Raw genomic sequence first — 23,641 nt, forward strand, 5'->3', positions numbered from 1 at the left:
ACGAAACTCGATGATGGGAACAACATATGTTAAAATCATATGTCCCATATTTTGATGAAATAGCAGTAACCAATTTGAGCACCGTGGATGAGGTAGGAATGTTGTTTGGCTTGTCAAACTAAACAAATGCAAATGGTTTCTCATGATAGTTAACCGGTTATGGTGAAAACGTAAGTGAAAGTCAGAACTGGGGGCTAATCATGGTGACCATGGTTCAAAACCGAGCCTCAAGCATTGTAGAAGAGGAGCCATGCACAGGAACCATGTAACCCGTGGCGTTTGGTTGAGTCATGTGTTCTCCAACAACTTCATAACTCTGGAGACCGCAAACAATAATGTCTTCTTCCAAATTTTTAGTCAAACCCGATGTCATCATGTAAAGTGACCAACTGGGTTCATGAAGGGACACTCAGCGATCAATGTGGATTGGACCCAAGACATTGAGACCACGGTGGAAGATTTGAAGATTTCAAAAGCCATTCATGCCCAGATGTAAAGAACACAACCTGAGCACATATACCCGAGTTGAGGCACTTGAACATGCAAAGTCATTGGAACACGACAAGAGGGATCGCTCCGTGAAACACCCATCATGACAGGTGGCACCGATTGACGGGATGCCAAGACCGTGGAGTAGGGATGATACTTGCGGGACTGAGATAACAGCCTCACAAGGTTGGCTATTACTCAACCATGCAGCATGGGCATTATCACTACCACACATATCAAAAGAATGAGATATGTCCAACTTTTAGCTGATGTCTATAACATAACAAATGGCACCAGCCTAATAGACCCGACACATCCGCAATTACCCTGTTTTGTTAAGGAAATTTGAAGGCTCGCGATCAACAGCAAGGGCCGAAGGAACAGGGGCCCACTGTGACCAAATTGGTCAATTTTTATCGAGCCTCATATATGGGAATATCGGTGTTGTATGTGAAGTATTGGACAGTATGCCCGAGCTTGATAAGGGGCATAAAGCTCTCACGGTGGCCTTTGATCACAGAGCCAAATGCAGTATCAACGAATCCTCGAATTTTGAAGTCCAAAGAAAAACTCTTAGGGCCCGTTTGGTTGCCGGAATTAGGATGGAATTGGTATTTGGAATTCCAAAAAAATATATATCCGTTGTTTGGGTCCGTCAAATCGGAATGGGAATTGCAAAAAAATGGAATTTCGTGTGCCCATTTAACCCCCAAACCCTGGATTTCGTATTCCACCAAAATAGGTGGAATTAGTTTAATTCTGATTTTAATTCCAATTTGGCGAAAGCGTGAATTACAAATTTATGAAAATTGAGTTTTTTTTGAGGTCCGCCTGACCTATTTGATTTCTCGCTCTTTGGCTCAACCCTATTTTAGTTGTTATCAGACATTTCTCTGCTCATAAATCTTTGTCGTGTCTGGAGTTTCTGTATACAAGTATGCATTTGAGGGTTTTTCGATGTCTTGTTTAGGGTGTAGCCGTCTTTGAACTTTCATTTGTGGCCCTCTGCTAACAATGTCATCCAAACCCCAACTCGACTTTCTCGCATGCTATTGTTCTAAGTTTGCCAAGCAGCCGAATGAAATCATTTGTCATTGATAATGGGTTATGGTGTTTTTCAAATACCACGAGCCCAACACAGTGACATATATTTCTCCATTTATTCTCTGGATTTTATTGTGATAATGAGTATCAGTGTACAATTTTACTTTGATGGGGTCGTCCATAAAATGTGTGTTTGATTTAATATTCATTTTGTTCTCACGTTTTGGGGAAAGATAGTCATGTGTTAGCTAGCCTATTTCAAGCTTACTGTAAATGTAACATTCTTTAGTAATTTTTGGTGGTGGTTCAGTTATTCTGTGTTACACAGTATTATATGTTCTGATTTCCTCTGTGCAAGATGTAGAAGTTTCTTTCCTCTCTGCCTGGCTAACGAATTCTGGGTATTTGCAGATATTTTAAGAGTCGTCCATAAAAGTTCTGAACATAGCATTGCACACTTATTTCCATACACAGGTATTTTGAGAAACCCTCTTTGTTTCCCTGCATAGATTGCTTGTATGTGCATATTTTTATTTATGGTAAACAGTACAATTCATTTTGATGATGTTTATATGCTTCATTATAGCTTCGCTGCCGATACATCTCCATTTGGTAAAATCCCCAAACTAAATCCGTGTATTTAATATATGACCGGCCTTTTGTTATTGAAAATTTCATTAGTTTTGATTGCTTCATTACACTTGTAAAGGAAGAAGATACAGTAATGGCTTATGCAATCTTTTCATGATTGTTACTGCAAACATATGATCTTGGCAGCATTTGGGGATGATGGTATCTGTCTCTTTTTTTGTTTTTTCTATTATCTGATGCTTGAAAGGCTAACGTACTGATGGTTGATAGAATAGGCATAGCTAACATCTATATTTGGCACTTGTTCGGCCTGTGATTGTTGTTTATTGTGGGGCCTAGAGACACCTGCCAAACCAGTCACTCAGTGAGCCAAGTATTTAGTTTTGCAGCTTTAAATAATTGACTATCAACTTCGTCCCATGCTCAGCTTTAATAGCTTCCTACCCCAAAAGAGATGCAAACACCTTCTATCTATGCTCCCAATAATTTCGGTGTTAAAATAGATTGGTGCATGATCAATACTACCCACCTATGACTGGGCCCTTTCTTTGTTATGTGCTTACTTTTGGTATTAAATGGACCCTTAGCCGAGATTCAATTTTAAATGAGAAGCCTGTCCATCATATGTATCTTGCTCCCAAATATTAATGTTGCTCATGTATATACCTATCTCAGTTATGTCCACACGATTTGATGACTGCCTGCATATCTAAATTATGTAACCAATTTGCTCCTGATTAGTGAAACAGCTAGCTATCAAGACTTCATCAGCATTATGTCAAACACTTTGACACCTTCCCTCTTAAATTCATTCAGTATCTCTGAGTAAGAGGTACATTTAACCACAAATGCAATTGATTGATATAGCTCAAATAACTCATTACCCAGTTCATCTGTTTAGCCTGCTTCTTATACACAAATTCATATGTTCTCATCTTAGTGGTAGTAGCGACATCTTCTAGGGCCTCCCACGTTTAAGTTTAATTAGACCATGACATTCCACACATCATAGAATATTCCTGAGAGTAGTAGCAAGTCCATGTTCATATTCATATACAGGTTTGAACTTTTGAAATGTAATACCATCACTTCTATTGCTATAGCTAAATGCACTTGACAAGTAATCTATTGGGCTAAATGAATGCATACTTGTTTAGTAAAATCATACTTATTATATTTTATTGAGAATTTTAAAGCTTCAGACCTGATAGATAGTAACTTTATTATGGTTACTGTAGCCACGTATTATATTTTATTTACCTAAACAAGAATATATGCAACCCACTAAGATGGGACAAAGGTGCCAAGAAAAGTCTCAATAGGAGTAAATTTATGCAATTAATGTCATTGTGTACTTTATTGAGTCTAATTGTTTTATGCTCCTCTGATTTGAAAACAGTGACAAGATATGCTTTTACTATCAGAACTCTATTCATAGTAGCAATATCATTTGCGTTCTCTGTCAACTCTATTATGCTTCTTATATTTTCTTCCACTCTTGCCAAAACATTGTTAACTTGTAGCAAAGATCAAATTGTTGAGACAAGGGCTCTTAAGTGTGTTTTGAATTATAAAGTGTCATTGTGTAAGTGTCTGCACTAATTACAGTTTATTGCATTTATCAATATGAATAACATATATGAGCTTTAACTAAGTGCTTTGAGTTAGGAGAAGAAAAAGTGATAGAAAGTTGAAATTGTCATGGACCTAACCCCTGAATTGTGCTTTTGATGTCCAGGTTCTGCTATCAATCTGTAATAGTTGTTACTTGTTAGTGTCTTGTACTTGTGTTGCTTTCAATTTATGGGAATCTTTGCTTGGATCTGTTGATGTTCATGGTGGTTGTAGACTTCAAGTCCAATTCTACTATGCAGTAATATTTGGGTTAAATGTTTTTTGAGAACAAGAAAAATGCTTATGACTGCTTTGTAGATTGCCTTGTTTAGTGCCCTGGATTGTGCTTGGTTGGTGGATGTAAGCATCTCTCACAGGAATTTATCCTCCATGCCTTGTTTCTTCACAAGAATTCAGTTTGCCATGAATATTTATCAATCTTTATGCCTAGGCAGCTCCCACCTCCAAGTTGAAGTTAAGTGACCTTGTAAATTTGATTATTCTGGTTTGTAACTTCAAAAGGCTCCCTAGAAATATGACCATGCTCAACCAAGATTGAAGTGATCACCATTCTTATAAATGTTCATGTCTAGCTTGTGCGATCACTTTCAAGTGGTTCAACCCCCTTTAAATGCTCCAATCTGATCATACGCAGTTGCTTAGTCCAATGATTTAAAGCTTACACCCTATAGACTTAAATGAAATAAATATCCAAGTAAAATAGTTGTTCCCATGCTTAGGTCCCAGCTGAGAGTGACCAACGCAAAATATTTTATATAATATTGCCATTGCAATGGCAAATAGTCTCAATTTTATTCCTCTGAATCATGCTGGCTGAAAATCTCTTCTTACATATTTCTTTTGTTTTGAATTGCTCTGGAACATATTCAAGACAAAAATAATAAAGAAAAAGAGGCTCTGATAGAGGGATCTGTTTAAAATAATGTGAAAGGTTAAATAAAATGTCTTTATATTAGTGCTTGAACAAGTGATCTCAACCATGGTAGCATTTCACTTACACAACATGGAGTGTCCAAAATGTGAATAGAATTCAGTTTGAAGTTTGAAATGAGAAAACCCCTCAAGAAACTAAAGAAAACAAAAACTAAAAAAATATTTGTAAGAATATAGGAATTAAAACTAAATGATATTTCGTGCCAATTAGAGCACACCCAGAGTAATATGAACATATTATATATATAAGTCTAATATAAAAAGACAATTGGGCTTTATGTTAAAAAAATGTTACGCTGGTCTAAAATGGCAAGCTGTGTTATTAATCGCAAATATATTAGAGGTGGCCCTTTGATTTTCTTCCTTAAAGCCTTACTAGAGTCTAAATTTCAGAAACCCCTTAAAACCCCCTCGTCAGGTGTAAAATTTGACTTCGAGAGTAATTTTTCGATTTTCTTGTGCTCTATATTTTTCTGGATCTTCAAGTTTTCAGTAAACTAATTCAAATTTTTTTTTTGAGAGACTTGGGAAACAACACAGCAAGTACTTGATATCGATTTTAAGATTTTTGATGTGAACTACTATGACTTGAATTTTCAACAACCCTCCTGCTAATGAATTTAATAATATAGCATATCTTAACATCACAAAAAATTGCACCTGCTAATTATTTTAGAACCTCAATCACAATATAATATTTCAGGGCTAGCCCCATGTTTTCTAGATTTACTATGTAAAACCTATTAGATTATAAATTTTGAATTCACCTTTAGGAGTTTAAAATTAAAACTTTGACCTTGGAAGTAAGTTTTCAGTCTGCTTCTGCTCTATATTTTTCTGCTCCTCTAGGCTTATAGTGTGAAGAATGCTGAAATATCCAAAATCATTTTTGAGAAACTATGGAATACGAAATAGCAAATGTGACAAAGCAATAACTTGTGATCAATTACCAATTTTTTAAAAGCTCTGCTATCATGATTTCATCAACCCTCCTGCCAATCAGATCACATCTAAAATCATAACAGATAAATATGAAGCTTGATTGACTCTAAATTTCAAATGCTTTTCATATAGGCAAAAAGCCATAATCTTGACTTTTGTCTATTCCCGGACTCTACGGTATTTCTTTGAAGGTATTACATCTTGTAACAATGTGCAAAGTTTTGAAACAGATGTGAGAGAAATTCAAAAATTCAAAATTCTTTATTTTGTCTATTGGCCAGCATTCTACTGAATTCATTTCAAGATAATATAATCTTATATGATTGCGGTTGCCTATAGATATTTTTAGCATATGTATGAATGTAATACTTCTTTAGTCAATGTATATGGTTGCACATCTATTGAAGCATATTTTTCAATCAAACATTCAACTAAAACATGTCTAAAATATGTTAAAATATGTGTAAAGTATTTTAACTCTCAAAAAAATTTCATCATAGGATTATTTGTATTTTACTAATTTCATTGATCTAATAAAATCCGTCTCTACAATGATTTTAAGTTGATGATAGATTTAATGAAAGACAAAAACATTCTAGGTCACATTGCTAGGAAGAGAAGAGTCATTTGTGCTCTTGTAGTTGCTCTGGCTACCTTTGCTACATCTATAGCAGCGTTTGTGAAAGAAGGTAGAAGATCAATATGTAAGCGCAAACGAGGCAAGATTCCCTTTTATAAACGCATTGTCTATTCAAATGAGACTGATTGTCATGATCAAATTCGAATGAGTAGAGGAGCATTTTTTCACCTAGCAACTATTCTTAGGGAAAAAGGTAGCATCACAACTACGGTGCATTTGACATTGGAAGAACAACTAGTGATGTTCTTGCACACCCTTGGCCATAATTTGAGGAATCGTAAGATTGCCCATAACTTTGGTCACTTAGGAGAGACAATCAGTCGATACTTCCACAAGGTTTTGACGACAATCTTGGCACTCCATGGTGATTATCCTTTGCCACCTGATCCAACCACTCCTCTAGAAATTAGTAGCAATGATCGTTTTGATCTGTACTTCAAGGTAGATATCATGTTTGTACAATTTGATTTCTAGACTCTAAATCCTATTATTGCATGTTTGTTTGATTATAAATTTGCATACTGTAGGATTGTGTGGGAGTAATTGATGGAACACATATTCCAGTCACTGTTGATGTTGACATTCAAGCTCCATATCGTGATAGAAAGGGAAACTTGTCATAGAATGTAATGGGTGTCTTTTCATTTGATTATAAGTTTCAATACATTCTTGCTGGATGGGAAGGATCAGCAGCAGATAGTCATGTTCTAGCATCAGCTTTGTCAAGAGCTGATCCATTAGTAGTTCCCCCAGGTATGTCAAATATGTTTATATAGTGATGCATGTTATAGTTGTTATAAAGTTATATTTTAATATACTTTTATTGTATGTAGGTAAATATTATTTGGTTGATGCTAGATATCCCAATGTGCCTGGATTTCTTGTGCCTTATCGATGCACATGTTACCACCTAAAAGAGTTCTCAAGAGAAAACCCCATAAACAGTCCTAAAGAGTTGTTTAACCACCGCCACTCATCACTTAGGAATGTAATAGAATGCACATTTGGCATTTTGAAGCAACGTTTTCCTATCTTGAGGCATGCGACTTCATATCAAATCATGACCCAAACAAAGATAGTTTTGGCGTGTTGCATATTGCACAACTTCATTACCATTAAAGATGGCATTCCTTCCGAAGTAGAGGTTGATGAGGAAGATGATCGTGAGGGGATACATGTACCTATACTTGAGACATATGGGATGACTTAGCATGATAGAGAGGATTGGAGGAAGTTTAGGGATGGAATAGCAAAAAGGATGTGGGATGATTACAGATCTCGATCTTAGTTGTCAAGGCATACTATTTATGATTAGCTGTAAACTCCACTTTCTTTATGTGCATCTTGTTAAAAAAATCAGCTATCCTCCTCTTTGTTGGGATATTACATCTTTCTTTGTATTATTCCTTGGGTTTCCAATTGTATTTGACTGAATCAATCCCTATTGTATTTGACTGAATTTATCTTCACTTAATCATAAAGTAGTTTTTTGGACATATGAATTTATTTGAATTTTTGGACAAATGAATTCTAAATTTTGAATGTCATTATAACTCAGCGAGGTCCAAATGGCAGCCCCCACCTCATGATTGCTTACATTGGTGTATGCCTGTTCTAGCTGACACATGGAATGAGCTTGTCTTTGAAATTGTGAAAAGGAATCTAAATGCCAATAATGTGTGAATCATTGAAATGCCCCCTATTTGTGATATTGGCTTCCATATATAATCTGATGTGTATGTCATTGATCATTGCTTTGTATTCGTGACCAAGGTTTAACAACTTTATAATTGTTTCTATCCTTTAACCTAGACAGTTTTCTTTGCGTGTGTTAGTGAACAACCATAATGGATAATCTGGTTTACCATTTTATTTGTATAAAAAAATAATTCTTGAAGTGTTGTTATTTATTCTATGCCGCTTGAAGCATACAACCATATCTATCTATGACATTTTAAACAAGTACCTCTAGTGACCTTGAGCATTATATCATTATTTCTAGGTAAAATCGTTGATTTCTTATAATTATTGTCTGCTCATGTTGTTGTGTATGATCTTCGTATGCCACTGTTATTTAACTTCATAATGTATTCCCATCAAACTGTTTGATACTGTCACCTTCATCCATTTTCATAATCTGTGCACTTGTGGATCATTTTATAATTAATATTTTTGTTTTTAATTCTAGTAACCATTATTTGTATGTTGCTTTTGTATTTAACATCTGTAGACCTTCATTGCATTGAATATGACAGCAAGTTTTGTAATGATACTTAGGAAATGCCTTGCAAATCATGTTGTTAATAGATGATTCTTATTGTCCATTTGGATAAATTTTTTTCCTAAGTACAGCTGAAGACATCAAAATAAAAAATAAATCCTTTGAGTTGAGAGGAGGAGATAGAATGCTGAAAGACAAGTCACCAGTTTTGATCTTGTTTTTAACTATTTTTGTCAACTGGACCAGCAAGTTCACAATCCATTTTATATCATAGCCATTTTTCATATTCATAGACTTGAATAGTTTGTTTCTTTCCATTATTTTGGCAAGTATACTTTATGATTTATTGAATTGCTTGCATAGTACTATTTTTCTTATTTCATTGTATTTTGAGGCATTCACTTTTATGTAGGAGGCTGTAGGCTGCAAGATTTGTATGTTTTGTTTTTACTTAGTTGAGGATTGATTTGGGCATTATTTCCATATGAGCAAGCATTTTATGCCTTTCTTTTGTATCTGAACAAATAAAACATTGTTTCAGCTCATACTATTTTCATTGCGATTGTTTGTGAATAGATTAAACATGGTTCAACATTGTTGATGTCTTTGTTCCATTGTTTTAGTTCATGCTATTTTCATGTCTTTGTTCCATTTTCTCTAGTATTGTTGATGTCATATACAACATTGTTGATGAGCATGGACAATGACAATGTTCATGTCGCTGAAACACCTTCTATGAATCAAGTTGCTCAAACACCTTCTAGCAAGAAAGTGTTCTGGAAGCCACTAATGGAGCGTAAGTTTTTAGACTTGCTTCATGAACAAGTCACTCTCAGGAGGATTTAAAAAAGAAGCGTGGACGACCATTGAACGAAAGTTCAATGCAAATTTGAACATGAACTTGTCTAAGGACAATTTTAAGAACAAGTTGAAAACTTGGAAGCAAGGCTACAGAATAATGAAGGAGCTGAGAAATACTAGTGGGTTTGCTTGGAACGAGGCAACACAATCAATGGATGCCGATAATAGTGTTTGGGAAGAGTTGTTGAAGGTAACATGCACGTTCAATTTTTTTGGTACTTATTTAAGTTATTAGCAGTGATAGCCAAATAAGTAATTCAGTCTTTATGCCAACATGCAAAGGAAAGAGTTTTAAAATGCCAAAGTATTTAAGAGGTAATCATTTCAGTACTATAACAACTTAGCCTCAATTGTGGGGAATGACATGGCTGCGGGTGCTACTGCTGCAACAACACAAGAAACAAAAGAAGGGCACACTATGGATGAGACTGTGGATCTTGATGATGATTATGAAGATATGCATACACCTATTCGAGCTGCTGTTGATTTGGATGATGAAGATATGGATATTCCTATGTCAAATCAATGTAGTGTGGCAAGTGGAAAACATACCCGATCAGCAACTTCATCAAGGAAGCCGAAGAGGAAGAAGGCAAGTATGGCTAGTTCTATGGATGGGATGTCTTAGTCAATTGATAAGCTAAATGAGACCCTCCTTAAGCCTCAAGTTATAGAATTGGGTGAAGAACATAAGCTAAAAGATTTACAAGATGTCTATGATGCACTAAAAGTGACTGGTGAACTTGGTCTTACTACTTTGATTAGAGCATTTGACACCTTTGTAGCTGATCCCGATAAAGCCAAAGGGTTCTTGATAATGAACCAAGAGGAGAGAGCGGAATATTTTTGAATAAAGTTTCTAGGGATTTAGTTCCTTTAATTATTTTTGTTCACATACTTTGAGTTCACTTTTATTGTTGCTTATTTTGGTGGATATGAGCAAGGTTTCAGATTTTTGGCAATCATTTGTCAGAAGTTTTGGATCTAAATATAGAACATATATTTCTATTAACATTGTTCAGATTTAATGATTTGAATAGTCATACTATTTGAATATATTCATATGCTATCTGTGCATACATATTTTGTATCTACACTCCATACATTGCTATCAGTGCTATTTATGAAATGACATATGACCTTCTCAAATATCCTTCATCTTATTTTTACTAACTTACAGTTGACTTTTAGTTACAGTTGGCAGCTAAATGGGAAAATCCTTTTTCATATTATATTATTTTGACTTAGTTCAATTTCTCTTCTAGCTCTTCTAACAACTCCTACAGATGCTTACTTCGTATCAGTTTTACTAGTATTGTAGTTTTAGGAATGGATAAATGTATCTTTCTATCACTTTGTATATGTGTATTTATGAGCAGTCCTTCAAAAATCAAGATCTATTTAGGGATTTGACGTGTTCTGGAGTTTGCCTTTTGATTTCTTATTCAGAATGGTTATAAGGCTACTTATGCATGACTGCAAATGGATGATGTAAATGGAATAAAAACAACAAATAGTCTTCACTGGAATGGATGGATTAGATTATGTAGTATAATTAGATTTTATACTTTGTTTATAAATGGATTTGGTTGTAGATATATTAGTTTGATTCCATATTGTGAGCAGAAAATCATTTAATAGACTGATAATGATTGTTAGCTATAGATTAGTGTTACAGAAGTCATTTTTAGTTCTCTCTCTACTTTATTTGTTACATAGTTTCAGTTCATTTAGCTAGAGCCAATAAGTCAATGCTTAGTCTACTCTTAAATTGTAGTAATTTTTTTTTATCAAGTTGTAGTATTTTTTGGTAAAGTATAGCCATTAATATAAATCTGAAAGTTATATGCTACTTGTTTTTTATCTCTTATCTTTATGTGAATGCAATTACTTTAATATTAGTCTAAAATTTAGATGCTACTCGTTTTCTATATCAAATGTCTTTGATGAAGGCTGAAAACACAATTTTTACAACTATTAATGCATTCTGAAAATGGATGGTTGTATACATTTATCCATGAAAATGACTAGTTGTATAAATTTCTATAGGAATCTTTTCAATCCATGTACTTTATGTGAATATTAATGCATTCTGAAAATGACTGGCTGTATAAATTTATCCATGAAAATGGTTGGCTGTATACATGTAGTTGATGGTATTTTTGTAAGTATAGCAGCCAATCACATACTTACAATATCAGTTTAAATTCAGAATTTAAAATTTCATTTTTGATTCTACAGGTTTAAAATTGTTATTCATGAACATTTATGCTATCTTTATTGATCTAATTACAATGGGGGGCAATCATGACAATGATGTCTTGAAGCTGTTGACTGGTTTTATTTAAAAGTTGATTATCACAAATGAATAGGCTTTTTTTTTCATATATCCACTATCAATTGAGATTATACAAGATTTATTCTTTGTTGATACAAGATCCATTCTTTACAGGATTCATGGCTTTGAGAGTTATGTCAAATCATGATTGTCCATGTGGTGCTGGGCCGTGCATATTAAAAGTGTCGCACACGAAGAAAAATCCTGGGCGTCAGTTTTGGAGTTGTTCCAAGAGTAAAAATGTTATTAATGACTTGTTATATTTTGTATGTTTCAAATTAATGACATGTAAATCTCTATGAACTAATTTATATTTTGTATTAGGGGAATGATGGTTGTAGATACTTCAAGTGGGTTGATGAGGTCTACTCTACAACAACACATAATGAAGAAAATGAGTGGAAAATGTGTAAGATGCGAGAGGTGGCCACAACTGGCATTGCTTCAACAACCAAATTTGAAATGTACGTTGAAGGACAGAAGTGTAAAATGTGTGAGACACGGGAGGTTGAATTAATATTTTTATGCTACCTTCTATGCGTAATTATTGGCCTCTTATTTGGCCTTGTATTTTGGAACCTTATGCGACAATGACCTTACTACATGAGTTACCTCAACATGTTTATTTTGTAATGTCATTATGTTTAATTATTGGCCTCTTATTTGGCTTTGTCTATTGGAACCTTATGCAACTATGAACCTCGCATGTTTATTTTGTAATGTCATGACAATTTATATATTAATGTAGTTATCTTTTTTTGAAGTGCATATTTTCCATGTCTACCACAATATTAATGACAATAAATTAAATGGCTTTAAAATCATATAATGTGTAAGGTAAATTTTAATCACATTTTAAATCATGCTAAAATGATGTATAAAAAAACAGGTTTCATTCATCTTTAAAAAATTATGAAAAAAAAAATTCTTCTTCACATTGGTATTCCAATTCCAAATCCAAAAATGTGCAACCAAACGGAGGAATGCGTATTCTGATAACGAATTCTTGGTGAACCAAACAGTCCCAAATCAAATTCTCAAAACCATAATCTAGATTTGGAGTTCCAGAATCCCAAATCAAGGATTTCGAATGCTAATTCTGAAATGATATTCCAGCAACCAAACGGGCCCTTAGTTTGTGCAATCATAATGTGTATACCATTTGAGTCTGTTTTCCTCATATGCAGCTTATCGGGCCTGTGGTATTGCTAAGACAATTAGTTTTTAATATATTTTGATGTGTCAAGAAATGACAGGTGGTCACGAATTCTGAAACAGTCTAGTGACCAAACCGAAAAGGGACATTGAGTATGTGAGTTATCACTTTGATTGATAGCTGTCCCCATTTAGTTATATTACTCTCCACTTTAAAGATTATTTTCCAAAATTGTAAAAGAGGAAGTGGATCATTTTATAATGTCCTCATCCTGATTATATAAGGTTGGAGGCTTATTAAAAGTCAAAATATTATCTATATGTCGAGGAACGAAAGGTAAAGGGTTGGCATTTGTAAGAATCAGTTGTCACAACTGATCAACTATTACCAAAAGTAACAAGATAAATGAGAGATGGAAAGGCAAACATAGGGTTCCAGTTTTCTGCTTTGTTTTTATTCTGATTGTAATGGAGGGAAAGGGGATATTTATTTTCAGATATAGTAACAACAAAATTTTTGTCATTTTGTTGTGTTCAGAGAGGGGTAAATATTAGTATATTAAAACTTTGAGTTTAAATGCTTGTTTTCTGAGTGATTGATTTTCTCTGAATGTGTATCTATTACATTTGATTGTCATCACGATCATCTTTTGGACTGAGTGCTCTAGTTTTTCGTGTATTGGGAAAGAACAAGCTACCTTTCTCTCTGCATTATTTTTGTAATGTAATGATTGGATAAATTACCTCTATGTCATGTTTATGAATAGATGTTTCTAAAACTTTCTTATGTTTAGGTTAAAAGCATTATTATTTATAGTGTAGTTGATTCATTGTAAATCCTACATAGGAAGCTATTTCTAGATAGATTTAGAGGGAGCTTGTGCTTTTCAATAGCAAAGTGACCCAACTGTTAGTGATGATTGAGTCTTCTTATTTGTGTGTCTTAGGGTAAATTTGTATGTATTTCTTTAGAAGACAATTTGTTCACTAACAAATATGAATTTCCTTCCACACATGGACATAAAATATGGTAAATATGATCTAATAACCATCCACCAATCAATCCAATTAGTTTTTCCCAATGTTAAGAAACTCAATTGTAAATGTATTTATTGTGATTATGTTTCTATAAGTAATTGAAATGCATAATTATTTTAATGCTATCATGTTTCTATAAATAATTGAAACATACAATAATTTCATTAAAAACTAGTAATTTTTGTTCTCTATTGTTTATTCAATTGAACAATAAAGGAGACAAAATCTTTTGGAGACTCCCTAGTCTCCATTTAAGATACTTGATTTTACAACTATTGATGTTGACTCTCTATCAAGTGGCCGAACAACATGTTGATATTGTATTGAAGGTTAGTTTGACTATGTTGAAATATGAACTATTATTTTATGATGGTACCAATTTATAATTATGTTTCTCATAATAACAACAGTAACAACAATAACAATAGCAGCAGCAGTAGTAAATTTCTTATATAAATGAACCTATTTTTTTCATTATATGACGTTCTCATGCTATATCTTTTCCATTTTAAACCAAACATTTATAAAAAAAACTCCAAACTCTCAAACAATTATTTGTTATTCTTTATTACTCATGCTTGGATGCAACTCTAGTTGAACAACAACTAAATTGTCTAAAAGTCAAGGTTAAGAAGGTGTGAGAATTTATTGTGAAGTATCTTACGAATCCATTGACAAATTTTGAAAGCTAGAAAGTTTTTAATTTTGTATTTGATATATTATCTTTCATCTTAATTATTTTACTTTATTTATGAAAACAATTATTTTACTTTATTTATAAACTAGATGTCTTATGTTTTTAGCTATCACATGAATGCATTGTAACTAGTAGAGACAAACGAGAGAGAACGAAAACAACTCTTACAGAAATGGTTGGGCAATTATAATTAGACAATCCAAATAGCTTCACATATGATAATAACATTGAGCATTGATTCAAAAAAACCCATTATACTGGGTTTTGTTATAAATTTATTTAGCACCATTTTTTAACAATTTGAGAAACAATCATCATTTAAAAGTCAATTGTGAATCTTTAATGCTAGAATCCTTGATCTTTCATTTTATTAAATCACTTAAGTATGCATCATACACCGAAACTTGATTCTAAATTAAGAATTTTTAGTCCAAGTTTAATATGATGTTTAAGAGTGGCTCGTCATTTAGAATTTCAGAAAGTAATTATCATTTGGCCCAGATTTTAATATTTTTCCAGTGAGACTCCATGAAATGGGTGGAATTATCCTGAGTATGGATGCCACATTTAAAATAATGGCCTACACGTCTCCTATCCTCAACAAAAAACCTCTCCTGCCCGTCAATAAACACATAAACTTTTCGTTCATCCGAATCATGAATAACATTCAAATGAATCCACTGATCATACGCATCAGAAACCACAACAGAATGATTGTAATGTTGTAAAGTTGTTGCATGTCCCATTTTGGATGCCCCAAAAACTTGCATGATGCATGTTCCCGACGTACCACATGGAACATAAATATCCCCCTCGAATTGCTGCACTCCTGCTGTGTAGCTGTATCCCTACAAAACAACACACAATTAATAAAACCATATATATATATATATATATATATATATACCCTTTCTATTCAATTATAGGGAAATCTTTGATCAGAAATCGAACCTGATAAAAATAAGAGATCTAATATACTAGGCAATGGAAATTAGAAATAAACACTGAACTAAGAACATATTTTATTCATAAAATTGATTGCTAAAAATGTATGCAATGGCCTCTATTTATAGAGAGCCTTATGATATGAGGGTATTAATAAAAGATCTTTCTAGAAGATAAGGAGATAAAGTTGTATGACCTATTCTGGAGGACAACATCCATATCTGTTAGCAATATATGCAACAACGGTGCAATGCAATGGAATGCAGTTATAATAGATTATGAGGTGGATTTTATTCACATGGTCTTTTGACTATTTCTAACATCCTCCCTTAATTTCTACCACTAATGATAATCTGTGGGAGAAATTACAATAAAAAATATAGATAGGATAGGTCCTGACATTCAGCCTTGTTAGGTACCTATTTACAAAAAAATTAAGAGAGGGTAACATGACATGACTATCCCCCCTTAATGTTCACCTCAATCATGCCAAGCATGCCTCGTAGTTTCAGAAATTTGGCCTCAAGCATACTCTTAGTAAATATATCTGCTGCTTGGTCTTCACTTGGACAAAAGAGAAGATTAACAAAATTTGCTTGAACAAGATCCCGAATATAGTGAACATCAATCTCAATGTGTTTTGTTTTAGCATGAAAAATATGATTATTTGCAACTTGGATAGCACTTTGATTATCACAATACAAAGGAGTAGCTGAACTTTGTGCAAAACCAAGCTCAAATAAAAGGTTGCGAATCCAAACTACTTCCTTTCCAGCTTCTTTTGTTGCTCTATATTCTACTTCACATGAGGACAATGATGTAGTAGTTTGTTTTTTGCTACTCCATGTAATTGGACCTGACCCAAGCTGAAAAATATAACCACCAATAGATTTCCTATCATCTATGTCACCTCCCCAGTCTAAATCTGTGAAGCCAGTCAAAAAAATTGAAGACTTGTGACTATAATGAATACCATTGTAAAAGGTGCCATGAATGTATCATAAAATTCTTTTGGCAGCCAACCAATGTGTTTCTTTTGGTTCCTACATAAATCTAGATACCAAATTGACTTCAAAACAAATGTCTCATCTAGACTGTGTTAGATAAACCAAGCTACCAACAAGCTGTCTATATAAAGTAGCATCCACCTTCTTGGAAATACATTCTTTAGTAAGCTTAATTCCAGATTGAAAAGGAGTAGGGGCTGGCTTACATTTAAGCATGTTAAATTTATCTAAAAGATCCAAAGCATATTTTGCTTGAGAGATAAATAACCCATCATGAAGTCTACCAATTTGCAAGCCAAGAAAATAATTCAGTTCACCCAAATCACTCATATGAAATGCCCCTTTAAGATCTGATTTGAAATCACTAATTAACTCAATATTTGGTCCAACTATGAGTAAATCATCCACATAAACTGCAACAAGAATACTTTCATTTTGCACTCTCTTCACATAAACATTTGGATCTGATTTGCATTTTTGAAACCCATGAAGCTGAAAATACCTATCAATCTTCTCATTCCATGCTCTTGGTGCTTGTTTAAGCCCATAAAGTGACTTCTTTAATCTACAAACAAGATTAGGATATTGCTGATCTACAAAACCTGGTGGCTGATCCATATATATTTCTTCATATAAATCTCCATTTAAGAAAGCATTTTTTACATCCATTTGATGAATATGCCACCCAAGACTTGTAGCCAAAGAAAGAATAATTCTAACTATATTCATTTTAATGACAGGAGCAAAAGTTTCTTCATAATCAACACCCTCTTTTTGATTAAATCCCTTAGCAACCAATCTAGCTTTAAATTTTTCTATAGCACCATCTAATTTAAATTTTGTTTTATAAACCCATTTTCAACCAATGAAATTCTTACCTTTGGAAAGTTCCCAAATTTTATTTTTTACCAAAGCATCATATTCTTCTTCCATAGCTTGCTCCCATTCTTTCTTTCCTCTAGCTTCCTCATATGATCTTGGGTCATTTGCTTTTAATACTTTGGCCATGAGAGCACTACCATTCCTCCCTTGGATCTTTGATCCTTGCCTATATATTTCTTCAACACTCCTTGTCTTTTGTCCAGCTAAAAGGTTATCTTCTTCATCATTACTACTTGCAGAAAATGTCTAATTATTAGTTGTGTTGTTTTCACTAGTATTTTCATCATTTGTAGAAGTGCACAACTCATCCTCATCAATGTAGTCTCCATTTCCTCCTAAAATATCTGAAAAATGAGAAGCATTTGTTGTTGTAGAGTGAGAAGGAGTGGCTGTAAGTTGTGAATGCTCATCAAACTTCACATCTCTACTAACAAAGACCTTGTTTGTTGTCAAATCATATAACCTATAAGCCTTTGATTCTTCACTATAACTCATAAAAAAACACTTGTGACTCTTTGGTTCTAACTTTTCCCTTTGTGCATCAGAAATGTGTGCCCAAGCAATACACCCAAATACTTTAAAATATCCAATGTGAGGTTTCTTACCACTCCATACTTCTTCAGGGGTGATATTTGTAAGAGCTTTGGTGGAGATTCTATTTATAATATGTATAGCACAAGAAATAGCCAAACCCCAAAATTTATTATGCAAACTTTTAAAATACAACAAACAATGAGCCAGTTCTAAAAGAGTTCTATTCATTTGTTCAGCCACCCCATTTTGTTGAGGAGTATAAAGAACTTTTCTTTGCACCTTAATACCATAATTTTCACAAAATGACTCAAAAGCATAATTGCAATATTCACCCCCATTATCTATTCTTAAACATTTAATTATTTTTTCACTTTGATTTTCAACTAATGCCTTAAACTTTTGAAATACTTCAAACACTTCTTTTTTCCTTTCAAGAAAATAAACCCATACTCTCTTGCTATAATCATCAATAAAAGTGAGAAGGTACCTAGCACCTGAAAGTGAAGGATATCCTGGTTCACATAAATCACTATGAATAAGTTACAATGGATGATTAGCTCTCCATGCTTTACCTGAATCAAAAAGATCTCGATGATGTTTCCCTAACACACAACCTTCACACACACCTTCAGAAGCTGAAATTTTTGTTAATCCTCTAACCATATCAATTCTAACCATATCTTGTAATTTTCTATAATTTAAATGTCCAAGTCTAGCATGCCAAAGTTGTGACATATAATCAGTCTGAGCAATAAAAGAATGAGAGAGTGTATATTTATCATCAAGAAACCCCACAAATTTAAATAAACTCTCTTCATGATCAACTCTACCAATAGTAATTATATTGCTTGGGTCTTTTCTATCTCTAACAATAACTTGATCAACATTGACAACAAACTCATATCCAGCTTGAACTATTTTGTATACTGAAATAAGATTCACCCCCAATCCTTTAACCAATAAAACATTTTTCAAAGACCCATGTGTTACATTAACAGTTCCTATTCCTAAAACTGGAAGTTTCATTTTATTACCAATAGAAATTTCTTCATCTGAATTCTTCCCTTCATAAAAATCAATAAACAAAGATCTATCCCCAGTCATGTGAGATGATGCCCCCGAATCTAAAATCCATTCTTTATTAGAATCTAAAGCAAAGTATCCCCCTTTAACACTAGATTTACTTTTTGGTGTAGCAATTACCTCCTCATTTGATTTCTCTTGCCTTTTTAAAGAGATAGCAACGAAACTATGATTATCCTTCTTTCCATCCTTAAACCTTTTTTGCTTGGGATTATATTGCTACCTATCATTGTCCCTCTTTTTCAAACAAAACTTCTCCATGTGATTCTCACCTCCACAATACCTGCAAATAAAAGGCTTTCTTCCAGCTTGCTTTTCTGCACCATCATTTCTAAAAAAATGATTAGAACCTTCATGATTTTGAAATTTATTATTTCCTTTCCAATTTTTTTTCCATTATTTCTAAAGAATTTACTTTTGGCTGTATATGCATGATTCTTCTTAATATGCCCTTCTTTAATAAGCTGAACTTCTTCATCTAAAACAGATTTGCAAAATTGATCAAAAGTTTGCTGGGGGGTATTGGGATTTAGTTGAAGAACCCTTTTCCTTGATTCCTTAAAAACTTTATATGGCTGGGGAAGCTTACTTTCATCCATTGCAATCAACTAAAAATCCTTTTTTGCATATTCAGCACCTTTTTTTTTTAGTTGAGTATTTAAAAAAGTAACTTCATTGAAGTAATCAGACATTTTTTCAAAATAAGATGGATCTAAATTCATCAATTTTTCTTCTATACTAAACGTGCTAGCCATGTCTGCATCTTTATAATCTTTTTCTAAAGTCTCCCACAGCTCTATTGGGTTATCAATATCAACAAATCTTCTATTTAGATTGGGGCTCAAAGCTTTACCAATAATACCTCTAGCTTGCTCCAACTTACATTTTCAGAACTCCTTTTCTTTATCAGTTTGTTGAGGTTCCCCAATTTCTTTATTTACTATCCTCCAGAAAGCCTTCTCTCTTAGAGCATTCTTGACTGCAATCTTCCAATCTGCAAAACCACTTCCATCAAAGATAGGCAAAACTTCATTTGAAGAACTCATGTTAGCAAAAAGATCAAGTTCAAACCAATCTAGCAATACTCCAGCAGCATAACAACCCTGCAACCAAATATCACTCCAAAAAAAAAATTCAGCCCTGCAAACAAACCATTTTCAGCAAACTATTTGCCTGCAGCAAAACTCTCTAGCAATATTTCTAGCTGAATTTCTAAATAAATCTCCAGTTGAACTTGGCTAAACCTTGGTCTGATACCATGATAAAAATAAGAGATCTAATATACTAGGCAATGAAAATCAGAAATAAACACTGAACTAAAAACATATTTTATTCATAAAACTGATTGTTACAAATGTATGCAATGGCTTCTATTTATAGAGAGCCTTATGATATGAGGGCATTAATAAAAGATCTTTCTAGAAGATAAGGAGATAAAGCTGTATGACCTATTCTGGAGGACAGCATCCATATCTGTTAGCAATATATGCAACAGCTGTGCAATGCAATGGAATGTAGTTATAACAGATTATGAGGTGGACTTTATTCACATGGTCTTTTGACTATTTCTAACAGAACCTTGATGCGGACTTCCATCCTCAACTTGGTGTTGCTGTTGGGATCATGTGTTTTATCATCGTTATAACCACACATGTCATGGACGCCATCTGTGACATTGTAGCGCTCATAAAGCTCCTTATCATATGGCTTTTGTATCACTAAATTTTTAGCAGTCAAGTTCATTGGAGTAAATCCTTCAGTTGGGTCTGCTGATCCATGCGCAACCCAAAATATCAAAAGCCCACACAAAATCTATGGCAAAATCATCATTACTCCAATCTAAGATTAAGAATGTACATATGTATCATATGAGATGCACGTGACTGTAGGATATTTGAAGGCCAAAATAGATCTTATGAATAGATACAACAATCAATTGGATACTACAATGTATCGTTTCCTTTGTAAATTACGATTATAAACTAAGCAGCTATAAAATACAGCGTAGCCCCCGTCATTTGTGTGTCTTTTACAGAGGTAACGGGAAACAGACAATGTGAACATTCTAAGTCTACGAATCGACATTTTATTTTTATATCGACGTGCTGGACGTTTTTATATTAAATTAATTGTAAAATGCTTGAAAAGTAGTTTGTTTCAATAACTGTGTTAATAGTGTAGTTAAGTTTATATTTCAAATATTTAAAATACGTTTCAAATGTTAATGTATCTTTGGTTGGTGAGTGAATTTGATGCGTAGTTTATAATAAGTTTATTAAGAATTAAGTTTTATTCAATGCAAGTATCTAACATTGTAAGGAAATAAATTAAAATTATATCTTAAGTAAATTTGGTGGAGTAGACATCTTCTAGATCTTGAGTCTTAGTTTAAAAAGTTTTAATTGAAAGACTCATATTCTAAAATCAAATAATGACATGAGATTATGAAAGGTAACTTGTTTTCATTTTCATAAGAATAAATATTTACTTGATGATGTAATAAGATTTTAGAGAAAGAGATAAGTTGTAATTACTTTTAAAAAATTTAAAATTGAAGGACAAGATAATTTTTCTTTCTTTTTTTTTCAAACTTGGAGTGGAATTGATAAATTAGTTTGTGTAAAAACCCTAATTTTCAATAAACTCAAATCGTTTTTTCTTTAGGAAAAGCTTCTGATTGTGATTTTATGTCTTATTAATTTATTAATTTATCAATTTAACTCATATAAAAGACCTAAAAATTGTGTTCACATCAATACCATAAACTTTATATGTCATAGTCTAGGATCCATCCTCAAGATTAAATACAGAATAAGGATTAGAAAAAATTGACATATGAATAAAGGAATGTGATCTCAAATATTCATGGTAGAAAGTTGAACACAATTAGATCCAGAAAACTAAACATCAATGATATGGATTATGGAAATATAATAGCGTATATAAAATAGATTGTAATATTTTTCATATATTGGTCCAAGAAGACTTGACAGATTCGATACCTAAAAATACTTGGCCCAAACCTTTTAGCCTTAGTATCAAAATGGGTGGAGAAAAGGTAGAGCAAATTTTGGAACACTTTTAGACATTTGCAAAGTCCACTTTTTTCACATTTTCACATTTTGGCACACCGTGATCTTGCCCATACCTACCTTTTGGTGACATTTATGCTATTTTTGATCCCTCTATTATTGGTTCTAGGCCATCTCTAGAAGGATCCTTTCATTCCCTTCACTATTGGCTATTATTTCCATGTTGTCTTGGAGGAATGTTTAGGATCTTACTACTTTTTTGTCTAGCTAGGTCCCCCATTGCTCTTTCTTCCATTCTATTAGTGATGTTGGTTGTGTCTTTTGGTATGTTTATTTTCATCTGGCATTGGATGTTTTGGGGGGTTCTTTGTCTTTCTCTCATGATTCTTTTTAAAATTTTGGGGCTTTGGCCTTTGGAGTTTTCTACTTGCTCTTGCAGATGCTTTATCCATCTTGGAGAATAATCCAGTTGTGCCCTAAAGACATTTATTGGATTCTCTTTTATCATTATTGGCTACTTTCTTTTTGTGGTGGAGCTCTATACTCTCACAGTTGCGAGGCATTTTATTTTTATGACTACTTCTTGGTTGTTGATTCTCTAGAGGTGTGTTGGTTAACGACATTTAGCAATTTGGTTGTTGGATGAATGTTTGGGAAGGAGATCTAATAGAGGTAGAGAACATCTTGTCTATTTTGAGGTGATATAGCTATTTTGGTTTGTCTCTATATGTTGTTCCATTTTGAGTTTTTTCTCCCTTTTGGTTTGGTCTCTTTTTGGACTGTTATTAAATGACATCTTTTTTATATTTATGGGTATTTTTATTTCTAGTTTCTTTGTTGTGGTGGTGAGGCATGTTATCAATTTTAAAGGGAACTTTCTAGTTAGTAGTTATTTTTGGTTGAGAATTTATAGTGGTTTTTGCAAGCTTCACAATTTTGGAATCCTTAGGAAAATCCTTTATGGTTGGGCATCCTTCTAAAAACCCTGCAAGGATTTGTGTTACTTTCAAAGGCCTAGGGCTCAACTTTAGGAGCTTATTACCTTAGCTAAGCTTTTGTTTGTTGATCTTTTGTGAGGATTTTCTATTGTATCATGTTTCAAGGGGCTGGGAATCCCTTCCTTCTTAATAAAAAACATCCAAAACTTCATGGGTTTTTCTTATGCATCATACATTATGCATATATGGACTTTGTACAACTATTTACTAGGAACCAAAATGAGATATAAGATTTCTACTGTATTTCACATAATTCTTGACAATTTTTCATTTGACATAGATATTTCACCTAATCTATTTGATATGGTGCCATCGACTATAGAGTTTGATGATCCACTCTCTTCTAGCTTCATTCTCCATGTCTTACCCATTTGATCATTAATGTTATCAACATTGACTTTTCATTTTCCTTTTATGTCTTCCTCCTTGGGTGTTGATTCTCAACACCTACAATTTGTTCTTAATTGACCAGCCATGTGAGATTGATAAATGTGAGATTGATAGCATGTCATTCTTTTACTTCTCCAATCTCTAGGTCTTCCTATGAAGTTTAATCTCATGTAATTGGATTCAATG

The 23,641-nt window shown here is 33.3% G+C and overlaps 2 protein-coding genes across 2 annotated transcripts; one reads left to right on the forward strand and one right to left on the reverse strand.

Annotated features, from left to right (window-relative positions):
* Positions 1-6,211: 6,211 nt before the first annotated feature.
* On the forward strand, positions 6,212-6,897 carry LOC149534052 (uncharacterized). Its single transcript, XM_089805960.1, has 2 exons — positions 6,212-6,715; positions 6,802-6,897. Exons 1-2 carry the CDS (start codon positions 6,212-6,214, stop codon positions 6,895-6,897), a joined length of 600 nt encoding a protein of 199 aa, XP_089662086.1.
* Positions 6,898-15,072: 8,175 nt separating this feature from the next.
* On the reverse strand, positions 15,073-21,120 carry LOC149534053 (citrate-binding protein-like). The gene is made up of 3 exons (XM_089805961.1): positions 21,037-21,120; positions 20,614-20,847; positions 15,073-15,432 (listed from the first exon to the last, which is right to left on the reverse strand). The coding sequence occupies exons 1-3, from the start codon at positions 21,118-21,120 to the stop codon at positions 15,073-15,075; spliced, it is 678 nt and encodes a 225-aa protein (XP_089662087.1).
* Between the last annotated feature and the right edge of the window lie 2,521 nt (positions 21,121-23,641).

Source organism: Cupressus sempervirens, chromosome 10 (assembly GCF_028749045.1).
Source record: "Cupressus sempervirens isolate cs-2001-9-10 chromosome 10, ASM2874904v1, whole genome shotgun sequence".
Classification (NCBI taxonomy): domain Eukaryota; kingdom Viridiplantae; phylum Streptophyta; class Pinopsida; order Cupressales; family Cupressaceae; genus Cupressus; species Cupressus sempervirens.